This window comes from Panthera pardus, unplaced genomic scaffold (assembly GCF_024362965.1).
Source record: "Panthera pardus isolate Hobbes unplaced genomic scaffold, ASM2436296v1 HiC_scaffold_6, whole genome shotgun sequence".
In the NCBI taxonomy this organism is placed as follows: Eukaryota; Metazoa; Chordata; class Mammalia; order Carnivora; family Felidae; genus Panthera; species Panthera pardus.
In genome coordinates, this window is record NW_026526991.1 from 51,385,116 (window position 1) to 51,401,020 (window position 15,905).

The following is a 15,905-nucleotide window of genomic DNA, read 5'->3' on the forward strand; positions in this document are numbered from 1 at the left end:
GGAGGAGTATGTGCTTTCCTTTAGCACTGGCATAGGGATGGGGGGTCGTCGTTGTCATCGTCGTCATCGTCATCATCACCATCCTCAGAGCTTAATCAAGCCGCGCGATGTCCGTTCTTCCCCTTTGTTTCCTGCCAGGCCAGCCAGGCGAGAGGCAGAGGCGAGTGACGTCCCGGGGGCCGGTCTGAGCGGCCCTCTCCTCAACCGCCTACACCACGCGTTCCCTTTGCGCGCGCTCGCACCCGCGCCCCGCGGCAGGGACGCGGCTTTCCCGAGGGTCCCGCGCCGCCCAGCGCCCCCCAGTGGCGAGCGGCTGGACCTCGCCACTCCTCGCTCGCACCTCACTCGCGCCCTCCCTTCCCGCTCTTCCTCTCGGCCTGTATTTAACCCTCAGGCTCTTGGCCTCGCCGTGCGTGCTGGCATCTCCCGCTTTGCCAGTCTCGCGTCTCCGCCGTCGCGTCTCCCTCCTGCGCCCCCTGCGCCTCCCAGCAGGCGCCGGCTCTCCCCTCCCTCCTCCTCCGGCTCTCGCGGACTCACTCGCACGGGAAGGAGGCGGCTGCACGCCTGGCCGTCTAAGCGGGCACAGCTCCGGCTGAGGGAGGACTTCACGGACGCAGGTTGGGTGGGTGCAGCGGCGAGAGCCACGGCGAGGGAGATCTGGGGTAGCATGGCCGGGAGAAGCGCCTTCCCCGCCGCCGCGCTCCGGCTCTGGAGCATCCTCCCGTGCCTGCTGGTACTGCGGGCGGAGGTCGGGCAGCCGCGGGAGGAAAGCCTGTACCTGTGGATCGATGCTCACCAGGCAAGAGTGCTCATAGGTAAGGCCCCCCGCGCCCACTCCCTTCCCCTGCCTTTACTCTCTCCAGCGCTTCTGTTCAAGGAGAGATGCATGCATTTAAGGATCTTTTAAAAACTTTAATTTGCAAGGAAGGTTGTTCCCCTCCACCGTTTACTAAGCTATTTTTCCACCTGAAGGCGTATGCCCTTCTCTCAAGAAACCTAAGCAGATCTAGTGTTCTGATCGCGCAGTTGTAGGTTTCCACAACCGTTAAGTTTTGCGGGGGACCCAGCGGTAACTCCGTGTCCACTCCCTTTCTTGAAAGCTTGTGTCTCTTAGCACCGTTCTTACCCCGTGCAGAGGAAAATTAGTTGGTACCAAGACAGGTGCGTGGTGTGTAGGCATGACCCATACCAATTCTTTAATGCTCTTTTTGCATGCAGTTTCTGGTTTGGATTCTTTTAAGTCCACCTAGTTTGATAGTTTTGTTTTTGTTTTTGTTTTTTTAAACCAGGATTTGAAGAAGATATCTTGATTGTTTCAGAGGGGAAAATGGCCCCTTTTACACACGATTTCAGAAAAGCACAACAGAGAATGCCAGCCATTCCTGTCAATATCCATTCCATGAATTTTACCTGGCAAGCTGCAGGGCAGGTAAGTTCTGATACCAGAAGGGGTGGAGAAAATTACCCTTTAATATTTCTACTGCCCGATGGCAGGTAGAAATAATACGGTGTTGCGTGTAGGCTGGTACCTTTTTACCACTTTTAAGAGTGATTTCTCATGTGATTCCCAACGCCAATAAAGAGCTAACTCGTGTTTATTGAAACATGTCCCATACATTAAAGATTCCCAGAAGAAAAGGGGAAGCATTGTGCCTAAGCTTGCTATTTTGGTATGACTGTGTCTTCAGGCTGCTAGAGACAAATACCAACATCACTTCTTCCTGTGATCAGTGACATTTAAACTTAATATCTAGAAGAGACTCTTTTCCCCATAGTATATACTAATCATGTTTGACATTATTTATACTTCATAGCAAATTTTAAGCTCTAAGTATTTTTGACATTGTGCATTTGAAAAAAAAATTGTTGAATGTTACTCACTGGAACAATGCAAATGCGATACATTTCTGGTTCAACTTCATAGCCTCAAAAAGTGTCATATAAGAATGTTTGTAAAATATTGCAGGCTATTGATTTTTTTAAGTAGCATTTTAAATACGTTCATATGGAAAAAGAAAACTGCAATATATTTTTATGAAGAAGCAGACATTCTCTTAGCACATTACCATCCTTTGTATGTTACCTTTTGTACAGTTCCAATATTACATAAATGAGCTCTAATTTTGGAAAGAAAGGGAGAATAAATGTTAGAGGGATTTAATTTCTTTTGTGCAGTTGGAGAATTTACTGTAGAGGACAAAGAGTAAGTAATAAATTCTTTTATTCATTAGTCGGTAAAATATGTCCACTATGAGAGTCATTGTAATTATAATTAAAATCACATTCTCAGGTCCTTTTTTAACTCCAAATTACTTAAGTGGCCATTTTTGTGACGAATGTGATCCAGAAGACACTTAATTAAAAGTAATTGTCTTGAACTGAGAAACCACTTTGTGTGTCTCTAATTATCTGTTATATTTGGGGTGTGATCATTTTAATTGTCATTTTCCCCTCAGGTCTGTTCTCTCATTTTTCCCCCTAAAATAAACCAAATCTAGACCCATCGACACTTCCATCATTTTAAAAAAATAGCTGTTTTGGATCCATCAGGGTTCATAACAGGAAGGTCATCTAGTCTCACACCCCCATTTAGCAGATAAGTTCACTGAGGTGCCTATTGCTCCAAAAGAGACTATCCCTTTTCTTCCTACAGAATTCCCTCTTCATAGATACTTTATAGACACTTAATTATGGAATATTGTGAAATCAGTAATAATTTAATGAATGACCTTTTATCATCTTTTTTCTTTTCACCTGAATGTATCTGTGTTTGACCATTTGTCAGATGAGATCAACATTAATTCAGTGTTTGTTTGTTTGTTTTTTAATGTTTACTTATCTTTGAGAGAGAGAGAGAGAGAGAGAGAGTGAGGAAGGGAGGGGCAGAGATGGAGGGGAACAGAGAATTCAAATTAGGCTCTGCGCTGAGAGCAGAGAGCCTGATGGGGGCTCCAAACTCTCAAACTGTGAGATCAGATCCTGACCTGAGCTGAAGTTGGACGCTTAACTGACTGAGCCACCTAAGCGCCCCTTAATTCAGTAGTTTTAAAAAGGACACTTTTTTAACCTATACTTTCATGAATTTGTAAGAACCATTGGAAGGTCGCTTAACTTACACCCCTTCCTAGCTGAAAGCATTTGATAACTGTAAGAGAAGCAGAAGGTATCAACGGTTCTTATTTATTTATTTTTCATATGCGTTTGTCTTCTGAAGAATGGAATTTGAAGCAAAGGCTTAAATGCCATGCTATCTCCCCTGTTGGTTTATGGCTAGTGCAGGTTTGCAAACACTGGCATGTTATTGAGTACAAAGTGAATCACAGATCAATCTCCAGAATATCTCTTGTAAAGGATTAGAGAAGACATCAGAACTGGCATGGAAATAAGGCTTCTAGCATCTTTTTTTCTCCTGTTTAGTTGTTAATAGCCATTGTGGCTTATCTCATTACACCGGACAATGTTAGCCCCTCAGTTACCTTGCTCTTTATGCTTTCTGCTCTGGCCAGGTACTCTGGAGTCTGTCTTATTTAGCGGGAGGCTAGGTGAGAAGCGTGTGATCTACGCAATGCCAAACAGCGGGACATTTAAAAATATTACTTAAATGTTACTTATTTTACTCAACAACGTTATGTGACTCCAGCAGCATCATTTTTGAAATGCATGAACATTTTGAAGATGAGAAAAATAATCACTTCAATAGCAATTAAGTCTTTTGAAAGGCATCTCTGGCTAAAGCCAAACCACATCAAAACATCGACATGGAAAATGAAAAGCTCACTCCATTATCTAGTTATTTCATCCAAATAATATCAAGCATTTAGGGATTTCGATCATTTGAAATAACTTTTATGTTCTACTTCAAACAGATGCAAATAAAAAAATTACAGTGAGATTCGTTTCCCCACATCAAGTTGCTCAGGTTTTTAAGAGTGTTTTAAGTATGTGGAGAATTGGGCACGCTTGTATGTGGCTGATGCCCCTTGAGCCTTTTTGTAGAGCAATTTGATTCTGAGAGCAAAAAGCGTGATACGGATCCTTTGACTGGAAATTTTCCTTCCAGAGATTCATCCTAAGGAAATGATGTCCTAAGGATATTAATAAAAATGTAGGTGCAAGACTGTTCCTCATTACACTATTTATAAAAGTCAACGTGGGTAGATGGGGCGCCTGGGTGGCTCAGTCGGTTAAGCGTCCGACTTCGGCTCAGGTCACTATCTCGAGGTATGTGAGTTCGAGCCCCGCGTCGGGCTCTGTGCTGACTGCTCAGAGCCTGGAGCCTGTTTCAGATTCTGTGTCTCCCTCTCTCTGTGACCCTCCCCCATTCATGCTCTGTCTCTCTCTGTCTCAAAAATAAATAAACGTTAAAAAAAAAATTTTTTTTTTAAATAAAAAAGTCAACATGGGTAGAATATAGAGGCCCAGTGATAGTGGCAGGAGAATGCAAAGAAGCATTAATAAGAATATTCTAGAGATCTAACCAATGCCACAGAAGAAAGATATTCATGACAGATTAAGTCAGCAGTGTATAACAGTATATTCTGTTTGATTCCATTATAAAATATGTAGGCAGACATAGGAACAAACATCTGATAAACCTCTGATTCTCCTGGGTATTAACATTAGTCACATCCGCGTATTTTACATTTTTGTTTTTCCACAATGAATGTGTATTGATTTGTAATTTCAAAAAACTATTTTACATTAAATACGTACAAAAAGTTATACTTTAGAGTTTATGCGTGTATGACATTCTACATTAGTTTACTTATATTTATTATCCAGTATCATTTTTTAAATGTTTTTTTAAATTTATTTTTGAGAAGGAGAGAGAGCACAAGCGAGGGAGGGGCAGAGAGAGGGGGAGGCAGAGGATTCAAAGCAGGCTTTGCACTGACGGCAGAGAGCCCAATGTGGGGCTCAAATTCATGAACCATGAGATCATGACCTGAGCCAAAGTCAGACGCTTAACCAACTGAGCCACCCAGGCGCCCCAATACAGTATCATTTTTACACCACACATCACTCAACAAAATGATAAAACAGGTGGTTTTTGTGGGTGACTATAGCTATGGAGCCCAAAGAATTCACTAATGCTTCTCTCTGATTCTCACCAGTTTCTTTCAAGATCCCTAAAAGTCTGCCTACGAAGGCTTTCCTATCTGAAATCAGATGGCCTGACCTCTTTCTCTCACTGAAATCCTTATTTTCCATTGAAAACCCTGTCTCTACTTTATCTCCCATTTAAAATACTCATTTACTCACATGCCCTTCTCAAGGCCTTTAGATCAGAGAAGAATTTCTATTAAAGAGGTTTAGGCTTAAAGGATTTTTAGTAATCAAGGGAAAACACTCTTTATTGCTGTATATAACTTTTAATAGTTGATATTTTTCAATGAGGCATTCCTTATTCTAATTTTTCTCCATATTTGGGACAGGTAGGGACCCTGAGTGACCATTTTGGTTTTCTAAACGATGCACTAATTAAACATTTTATTTGGAAAATAACTCTTTCTGAAACTAATGGCTTTCAAATAAAACCTTAATGAGAAGTTTTGTTGGACAAATCTGAATTCCAGTATTAGGACACCACTGCTGATTTCCATATGAACCAAGTTGGTTCAAGGCCATAATTTTTTGTTTATATAGATCTTATAAATAGATCTTTATTTATAAAGATCATATAGACTTGAACTTAACAACTGTAATATATTCTATCACCTGCACATAGATGCTAAGGTACTACGAGTCTAGTATGCAGTTAATAGGCCATCTCTTTTTATGTTGGCTTTTTTTTTTTTTTTTTTGCAGCGGTGATGGATTTATGCTGAGCCATATCTGTACTAGTTTTCCAACCTCCTTGTGACCAAATGCCTGGATTTCTGAGATGGTTGGCAAGGGTTGGGGTGAAATTGGTGTGTATGGAATAGAAATTCTCTGGGTGAAGATAACCAGCCAGTATTAACTTCCAACCCACCACGTGCATTACCAAGCAAGCCCTAACCATCTGTACCAACAGGTCCAGATCTTAAAGTAAGCTTGTTATTATGTGTAGCGGTCACAATCCTTGTGACCACCAGAAGTCAGTGACAGAGCTTCATTTCCGTCAGTTTCAAGATGTTTAAAACCAAAACTTAAAAGCATCGTGGTGGATACAGGAAAGAAAGGGGAGAATTTTGTCTGCTGTGCTGGGGAGTGGGTGGCCACATGTAGGTCGTGAACGCATTGACCATTGGGTTAAACTGCAGAAATGTGCTCCTTTGTTTTATGTATCACCTTACAAAACAGAAAATACTACATAGGCCGAAAATGTAGCGTATCGAGTACGATGGTTTCCCATTATGTAAGGAGCATAAATGTATTCATAATCCTTCCTCGTTTCCCTATCAATTAAAAAACTCCCTGAATTAACTCCAACTGCCCTAAATAATAACAATAATAATACAAAATCAAGTATGAAGAAAGCTAAGAACTTGGCCTGGGTGGTGGTGTCTTTGAATGACTTCACTCAGTAGCACCCAAATTCAGCTTTAAAATGAGGAAGGTACTGTTGGAAAAAGAAAAGAAAAGAAAACTCAAAAAGAGATCATTTGCCTGGAAACTGACTCAGATTTTTGCTAATTTTTTTTTAAAGTGGAATCATTCCACTGATGTGTTTCTGTAATATGAACCAGATAATCCAATTATGTCATGAAAATGTCCCTAAAGCTCCGGATAACTTGTTTTCGCATTACAGCGTTTGATAACGATGTCGCACTGGTCCCATTAAACTGGCTGCAGTTTGCAGTCTCAAATTTCCCGTTGGACTGCTCGAGGAAAGGAGACCTGTCTGAAAATGGGTTTTTTCCTTCTTTTCTCCCCTTGACAAAAATGAAAGAAAAGCAATAGAGAGTGAGTTTTAATTCAAGCACTACCTCTCCCTTGTCAGAGGAACTACCAAGTACCCTTACCCACCTCCTTCCAATTCCATAAGTTATGGTAACACTTATTATTATTATTTGAGTCCCTTCATGTGTACTGTCCACAGTTTTTCCTAATGGAGGTATGATTGTTTTGGTAGTTGCAACCCAAGTGGCTGCATACTTTCATACTCCTGGGGTTTGCCATCATACCTTTTCAGTGGTTTTATGTCATCAAATGGAGGAAATGCCTCGTTTTTTGACCCCTGGTCCCTGGTTTCAAAGTGGGAATGTGAATATGTTTGCAGACTGTGGGCATGAGTTTTTTGAAGAAGGTACTCCTATCAAAAACCCAGCTTTAAACTTTCCATGTTTGGATTCTGCTAGGCTGTGGCATTTTGCATTGTGGTGGTGCGGACATGCCACCAGGGATCAAAGAGTAATTCTGCAGAGAGCCCATTTCATTTAGCAAAGCAGGCATGTGCCAGCCATCTGTTGTATCTGCTGATAGAAAACAGCAGTAAGTTTCTCAAACTTTTGCCAGAAAAAAAAAAAAAAAAAGCTTTATTGCTTAGAGGAGATGAGTTACAAGGTACCTTGTAAGCCCCATCTGGTTCTACAGCGATTTACATGGCACAAATGTAAACTCTGCTACGTCTTGCTTACATGGTGGTATAAAGGCATGTAAACAAACCCTTCGCTGCTATCCTCTGCATTTATTCCTGACTTTAAAATGCTTGCACAAATAAAAATCTTTTAAATTGTTGTGGTGAAGCGGAAAGGAATGGTACTCAATAAAGCATTTTGTGTTGGATTAAACTCATTTAACTTAAATGTCCCTGACGTGTCGTGAGAGGAAAAGTTCAGGGATTAAGAGTTTGGTGACAGTGTTCTTCATCCTGTAGCTGGATCTCTGGAGGAGGCATTGTCAGGTTAGGATTCTTTTGCTGCAAAAAGTTGGCCAACTTGCCCCATTTGCCAACCTGGGAGTAACTTGGTTACACTGCTGTGAACCTTTAGGGGATGGGGAGTGTTCTCCCCTGCAGCATTTCTCTGCCTCAAGCACTCAGTCGATCACCAAACACAGACAACAAACATAGAGCACACAGAGAGGAATAAACATGGTCCCTGCCCTCAGGGAGCTTATAGCCTGGGAAACGTTCAGCATACTCATCCGAATAAGGTTAGAAAGTCTAGGATTGCTGGAGAGCACCGAGAAGGCCACTCTTTTCCCTGCCTGGAGGAAGAGAGGCGGGAGCTCTTCCCTGAGCTCACTGAGCAGGTGTGTCTGAATTAATTCCTGAAGGATGCGGAAAGCATCCATCAGACCTACAGGGTAGGAAAATACCTTCCAAGCGGAGAGCTCAAGGGCGTTAAGTGCACGGAGGTCTTAAAGGGGAAGGCAAGTGGTAGGTGATCATGAGTGGCCTCGTACACATCTGAGAGGTCGTGGGGATGATGCCCCAGTGAAGGGGATGTCAAGGTCAAATAATGGAGATGGTTCTGGGGGAGAAGAGAAGGTAGAAACAATTCAGGGATATTTCTCTCTTCTCTCTACTATGAAAAGAATGGACTCAACATTTTGCAGGTTTGTCCCAGGGATATATCAAGTACGTGTTTGATTTATGTCTTGGGTGGAGAGTGGCTTTTGCAAAATCATCATTTAGCTCTTCTTTCTTACTAAACTTTTGGAAAACTTTGTGATGGTTAGTCTCTGCTCCAGGTTAGTTTTGTTTGTTTTTTCCTTGTTTTTTTTTTTTTTTTTTTTGGCAGTAGGGCATAGAGCTATTAAAAAACCGCGCTTTGTGAGTGCGTAGAACGTTTTAAAAAATCAATTTAGTTTTCTAATGGAACTTAGAACTTTGAACTTAATGTAAAAGGAAGCTTAAATAAGGAAAAGAGTGTGCTAATTTGTGAAAGGATTGATTGAGCACCTATGCCCAACTCTCATACCTTTTTAAGTATCAAGAGAAGTACAATAAAGGTAAAGAAATTACACTTGGCAGGTACTGCTTCTGTTTAAATGATGAGAAGTGGACATTGGACATTGAATTATTTAAAATAAGCCTGCTTCTTCAAGTATTAGATGTTCTTTTAAAACTTACTGGCTAAGAGGCACCTGGGTGGCTCAATCAGTGAAGCATCTGTCTCTTGATTTTGGCTCAGGTCACGATCTCATGGTCCTGAGACTGAGCCCCATACTGAGTGCGGAGCCTGCTTAAGATTCTCTCTGCCCCTCCCCTGTTCACGCGCGCATGCGCTCGCTCTCTCTCTCTCTCTCTCTCTCTCTCTCTCTTTCTCCAAAACAACAAACAAACTTATCAGTTAAAATTCTAAAATCCTAGGACAATTTCTGTTCTCTGTTTCCCTCAGATAGACTTATGGATTTTGTCTTCTTTTTGACTTTTCTAGATGAATGTGATTAAAGAATCCTGAAAATTGTCAGGCATCATTTGAAACCCATTCACCCGACCACAGTGTCACAGAGCAGCTATGTATTGTGTGGGCCTGAAACAGGGGACAGATGCAGGATTGACTCCTTAGCTGGCAATATGAGAAAGGAGATGAACACAGTTCTTGCTTAGCTGCTCTTGGCCAGAACCCAGATCGTGCCCCAGGGAGGCAACACGTGACTAAGAACCAATTTTCTGCCCTTGAGAAAATTAGAAGCTAACTGGAGAGGTGGATATATACCAATCGATCATCCAAATAACTGCTGGGAAGCGGTATTGTATCGGGACTAGGGCATTCTCAGGTTATAATGAGAGCATGGAGAAGGAACTCCAGCGCTGAGCTGAGCCTGACAGTTGAGCTAGCCAAGCAAAAATGTGGAAGAGGGGATGGTTTTTAGGAGAGGAAACAGCACGAGGCGACGTATAGAGACCAGAACGACATTATCTGGGAACCAGTATGTTGGTGTGGCTGGAGTGTATGTGCAAGTAGGAAGTAGAGAGTTGGTCCTAGAGGACTTTGTCCCGCAAGTTAACGCATCTTGTGTTTACTCTGTAGATGATGTTGAGTTATTCCATGAAATACAGCAGAGGACTGTAGGGTCAGAGTTACATATTTAGATATTGTGTTAGTGGGATGGAAGATAGCTTTGAGGGGAATAGACTGCAAGGAGAGAAATCAGGAATAATACAATATAAGATCGGAGATGAAAAGAAGGGAAAAATGGATTGGGGAAACATTTAGGAGATAAAAATACAAAAGTCTTGGTGCTAGGAATAAAGAGCCTCTCATTTCCTCCACTGTCTGCTTCATTAACTTGGCAGTAGCCCTGTTAGCCTTCCTGCCCCCAAGCTCTTCCTTCCTGTCCCAGGGCCTTTGCACATGACGTTTGCACTGCTTAGAATTTACTCCCACTAGATTTCTATGTGGTTTGCTCCCCCATTTCCCCCACGTCCAATCAAATGTCACCTCCTCTAACAGGCTTTCCCTGACTCCCCTCTGTAAAACATCGACCACCACCCTCATCACTCTTGAGTCTACTTCTCTGCTATATATATTTTTATGGCCCCAAGAATAATGATTATACTTGATTATATTTTATTTTAATTGTTCAACCCTCCCATTCAATGTAAGCTCATGAGAACAAGGACTTTGTCCTGTTCACCATGTAACAACTCCAGGTCCTGAAACAGCTCCTGACACGCAATAAGCAGTCAATAAACTATTTGTTGAATGAATTAATACATGATGCAGATCCTATTATTATTCTGAATTGATACATAAGGCAGCTAAGACAGAGAGGAGCAAAGGAAACATGGGTAGCAAGTGGCAGAGCTGGAATTCAAACCTGGGCAGTTGGGATCCAGAGCCCTTGCTCTGATAAGTGCTAAATAGAGGTATGAACACAGAATGGGAACACAGAGGAGGTAACAAGGAACTCTGGCTGAGGAAGGAGGGCCAAGTTTCGCCAGAGAAGAGGGAGTAATTGAACTGGGAATTGAATCTGTTTAATGAGCTGAGACAGGAGTCAGGTGTAGGGAGAAGGACTGTCACAGGTAGAGGCAAAGGATCTGGGAGAGTGCGTTCTGGGAAAAGGTAATGGTGCCTCAGACAGGGGCCGGATGTATGCAAGGGAAAATATTGGGTCCAAGAGCTGGGAGGCAGGGTGTGTGTGTGTTTAGATGAGGCTGGACATTTGGGAAAGGCCAGAGGCAGAAACAGTAGAACCCATGGAAAGGTCACTTAACTCAATTATTTTATCTGTAAGAAAAGCAGTTTAGATTAACTCTAAGATGGGGCACCTGGGTGGCTCAGTCAGTTAAGCGTCTGACTTCGGCTCAGGTCATGATCTTACGGTTCGTGGGTTCGAGCCCCACATCGGGCTCTGTGCTGACAGCTCAGAGCCTGGAGCCTGCTTTGGATCCTGTGTCTCCCTCTCTCTCTGTCCCTACCCCACTTTCACTCTGTCTCTCTTGCAAAACTAAATAAACATTAAAAAAAATAAAAAATAAAATAAAATGCCTTCCAAATTCTAAACTATTATGATTCTATCTCTTAAGAAAACATCATCAATCATTTTAACATTAACGGTAATATCTGTATTCAAATTGCAATATCTTTCTCTATTTTTAAAAATCAAGACAGAAAGATTCTTCCTCCAAAATTGTCCTATTTGTTGTGAAATTTAAAGAGGTTCATCTCAGTATACTCCTTTATTTATCGTATGTTGATGATGATACCCAATACTTGCATAGCATATACTTGCTGGGAGCTTTGCAGATACTCTGTCATCAGATCCTCCTCACAGAAAGCCAGAGGTAGGCACTAGTATTGTCCCCAGTGTATAAATGAGGAAACTGGGGTGTGAGGAAGTCAAATTACTTACCTGAGACTACGCGGCTAAGAATACCTATGTACATGTTTATACACTTGAGAGAAGTCATTATGGATGTCTTCGCATCCAAAAAAATACCAATTCAAAGAACAATTTATCAATGCTTACTATGTCCTAGGTTCTGAGAATGCAAATTTTAATTGATCCAACTGCCTTCTAGGAATTCACCAGCTGGGGGTGAAGACTGTGGCGTCAACAAGGCAATAATAATTGTGGTGAGCTCTCAGGGCCAACATGTGTGGTTGGATGGGCTTTTTCATCGCATAAGGGGAACTGACCAAAGCAGCGAGTTCAACCTGACCAAGCTGAAATCCAGCTCTTCGACATTTCACCTGTCAAATCTGACAGCATGCCACAGAGCTGCCTCTGTGCCTCTACCTAATTTGCATACAGCTTTCATATGGGCCAGGTGGCTCCCGTTACATGCCCTAAGAGAATTCCTATGAGAGCATAAAGCCAGAGGGTTTTGCCACTGGTCAGGTAAATTTACAATTACTTGTATGCTGAAGAAGATATCACAGGAAAGATAACATCTAAACTGGGTCACGAAACGTTCAGTAGGCAGAGCATGACCAAGGCAGGTGGGGCTGGGATGGATGTTCTGGGTATGTTGAATGATGCATAGGAAGGTACGCGGGATTGAGAATCACTGGTGTGGTTGGAGTAGGACTGTTAGTCCCAAAAAGTTTGAGACGATGATGAGTTCTGTATGGCAGAGTTGACCTGTGTTACAGAAAATAGGGAGCATGGTAACAGATATGGTAACATCGTGCCTGCGTGCAAGATAACTTTGGTGGCAGAGGGAGGGTAGATAATGGGGTGCCAGATGGAGGGTGGATACTGGGGTGCCTGGCTGAGGACAAGGAAACAATTAGGAAGTTTTAAAAGACATTACAAGGTGACACGAGTATGAAGTAAGGCAGGGGGTAGGGAGAGAGAGGAAGAAGCAGATCCCAGAGATATCTCTCAGGATAATTGACATGTAGGTGCTATGGTAACAGGGGACTGGAGGATGACTCTAAGCTGGCTGGACAGATGGTCGGATGGTTATGTCTTAACTGAGAAATTAATTACAGGAGTAAGTGCAGAACGGTTTGAGGTACAAACCGTTTGGAACTTCCTGAACACGAATTTTCTGCTGAATATTCAGATGGCAGAGTCTGGTATGAATTTGAAAACTGGAGTCTAGGGCAAAGATATGAGATGTAGAATCGAAAGACTGATTTTGGAGATTGAGAGTTTTTCTTCTCTACCTAGCTCTCTTCCTTCCTGGTTTTGACCTCAACTCAACAGATATTTGGGGTCCTACAAAATGCCAAAGCTTGTGCCAAATGCTAAAAACACAAATATAAATTGTATATGAAGCTTGCCCTCAGTCTAGTATGACAACAGATATGAACAAAACAACAACAATGCAATAGTAAATGTATTGTAATTGCAAAATGAACAAAGTGCTGTGAAAATACTGAGGAGGGAGCATAACTCTTTTGGGAGAGGAGTGAATTAATCTACATAGAGTTCCTGGTGCTCTTCAGGGCATAACCTGAACCCTGTGAAACTAATATATGCACACTTGGAACAACTGTGCTTAACTTCATGGTTTTTATGTACTTGAGACAGTATGGCCTAATATATTCTGCTTTCTACTTGCTATTATTATTGTTGTTGTTGTTGTTGTTTTGGAAAAGAATACAACAAATGTCACTATACCACTAGGTGACAGAGAAAATCATCTCTCCAGAATCAAGCGTCTAGAAATACTCTTGGGAAAAACAGTCTGTGGGAGCTGGAGATATGCCTGAATAAACCTATACTATAGAGCTTGTTAGGATGCCTGGTTTACAAGGGCTATTTCAGTATTAGTCATGGATGCACCACTGGGTGGGCGGGGGGCAGGGGGAGAGGCGGTGGGATTCACATCTGAAGTCAAGTCCACGTAGATGTATCTCCTATTTAAGGCAATGCCCTGATGGAACCCTAATAAACTTGTAAAATTACTCTGATGTTTGCCTTTTGAGTACTTATAGTGAAGCCATTTGACTCCTGTCATTTGTTAATTCGATCAATATTCCTGTTTCCAGCTGGAACTTGGTAAGACGTTGAAATTGTATTTATATCGCTGTCACTTACAGCAGTAGCCAGCAGGTGGCAATGTAAAAGTTACTTCTTTGCGGAATTTTCCATTTCAGCATTTTTTAAGTCTGTGGGGGTGCTCTCTAACAGAGCCCAATTTGTAGGGTACTGTGATCTTACATAACTCATTTCAATAGGCCATTAATATATTCAGTAAGTTAGAAAATAAACTATCTCAAATTCCATGTCACTGAAAACATCAAGACTCATCATAAATTTGAAAATTCATCCTAAATAAGTACAAATGTGAATGATTTCATTGTACCCTGATTTTCTGTTTCTTCCTTTTAAACAATTGCTCAATCTCAAGCAGGAGTCAAGTTTTAAGTTATCTCTCCGTATTCATCCAGTGTTTTGTTTTGTTTTTGTTTTGCCTTCTCTGGCTGTAACTTTAGGTGTCAACAGAATAGCAGAGTTGGAAGATATCCCAGAGTTCATTCACCCTATCAAGCCTAACCATTATCTGAAGCATCCATGAGTTGTGGTTTCTTAACTTCTAGTTGAACATGTGCAGTGGCAGGGAACTTATTAAGGCAGATGTTACTGAATTATTTTAATTGTGTTAATCATAGAAAGGTTTCTTCATAATGGGCTACAACCTGCCTTCCCACTGTAACTTGAATCTCCCAAGACTCTACCAGTCTGTGGACTTACACTGGGCATTTATACCCTGAAGTTTGTTGCCTTATCCTCTCCACTGCTAATGGAGGGTCTCTGGTTCATTTACTCCTACTTCTTTCCTGGCAAAGACCAGCTAGTTCTGTGAATTCTTAGAAGGACTCTACACATGCCATCCTGGAGGGAGATGTCCTGACCTCTGCTGCTACATTATGGTCCTGGTGAGACCTGCTTGTCAGGTCTAGATGCAGCCTCTCTATGCTCCCTAAGCGATAAAGACTCAAGGGGCCATAGAGGGCTGTATTCTCCATAGGTCTTACAGTCTCAGAGCAACTTGGTGTTCTGTGCAGAAATGGGGAGTCTACCCCTGCTCCCTATTTGACATCGAGCTTTATCACTTGGCACCTAAAACAACATGACCTAAGACCTTTGGCCCCAACTAGACACCAACATTAATTTCCTGCAGCCCATGTCCCCAAACATCCCCAATTTCTCCAGCTCCTTCACATAAGCAGTTTTGCATCTTTTCAACCTTGATTCCTAAATACTTAGCAAAAGTATAAAATGATCACAGATGGAATTTACTGGTATTTTACTCTTTATAGTCCGATGAGAAAATAATTCATTGCTGGAATTGGAGATTACTTCTAGAATTGTGAAATCATTTTTGGTTTACAAAACTTGTATGATAAACTAAAGACGGAGGAGAAAAGGGAGGGGAAGAAAAATGGAAAATAGCCAACACTTACTAAGGTATTCTGTGTGCCAGTCACTGTGCTAATAATCACTTCTCATCACTATCTAGTTTAATTCAACAACCCTGTGAGATTAGCGTTACTAATATTCCCATTCTACAAAAATGGCGACCGGGTCACGAAAAGTTATGCAAATTGCCTAAGTTCACATATCTAGTAGGTAGTGGAGCCAGGATTTAAACTCAGGTAATCTGACTCCAGAATCCACGATGAAATGGCATCTTGAACTCTTCTAAAACAGAGATTTTCCTGAATCTACATCTTTATCCTTTAGACATTTTATTGCATACACACCATGTGCTGTGAAGCATGAGTTAGATACCACCCTGACCAATAAGAGCTGACACTGTTACAGGTGCTAAAGTAGCATGGCTTTCAAATATTTGGTAAATATTTGATCGACTCACTTGAAATTGTCATCTTTAGTAGGTCAAAATGGTTGAATTTCATGTGATTTCACTTAAGAAGAACTGACACTTACTGAATATTTACCTCGTGCCAGAAGCTCTTCTAAGTAATTTATAGGTATTATCTCATGTAATTCTTGGACCAATTCTGTGAAGTGAAGATACTATTTTTATCTCCATGAAATGTATGAGAAGCCGGAGGCGCAGAGAAATTAAGTAACTTGCCCAAGATCATACCTTAGTCATCTGC

At 41.7% G+C, this 15,905-nt stretch overlaps 1 protein-coding gene across 1 annotated transcript in view; it reads left to right on the forward strand.

Moving 5' to 3' along the window:
* The first annotated feature begins 216 nt into the window (after window positions 1–216).
* Window positions 217–15,905, forward strand: part of WIF1 (WNT inhibitory factor 1) — a 68,888-nt gene continuing 53,199 nt past the window's right edge. Inside the window, exons 1-2 of the mRNA XM_019455011.2 lie at window positions 217–815; window positions 1,290–1,429. Coding sequence (XP_019310556.2) covers window positions 668–815; window positions 1,290–1,429 — 288 coding nt within the window. The 5' untranslated portion in view covers window positions 217–667. The remainder of the gene's footprint in view (window positions 816–1,289; window positions 1,430–15,905) is intronic.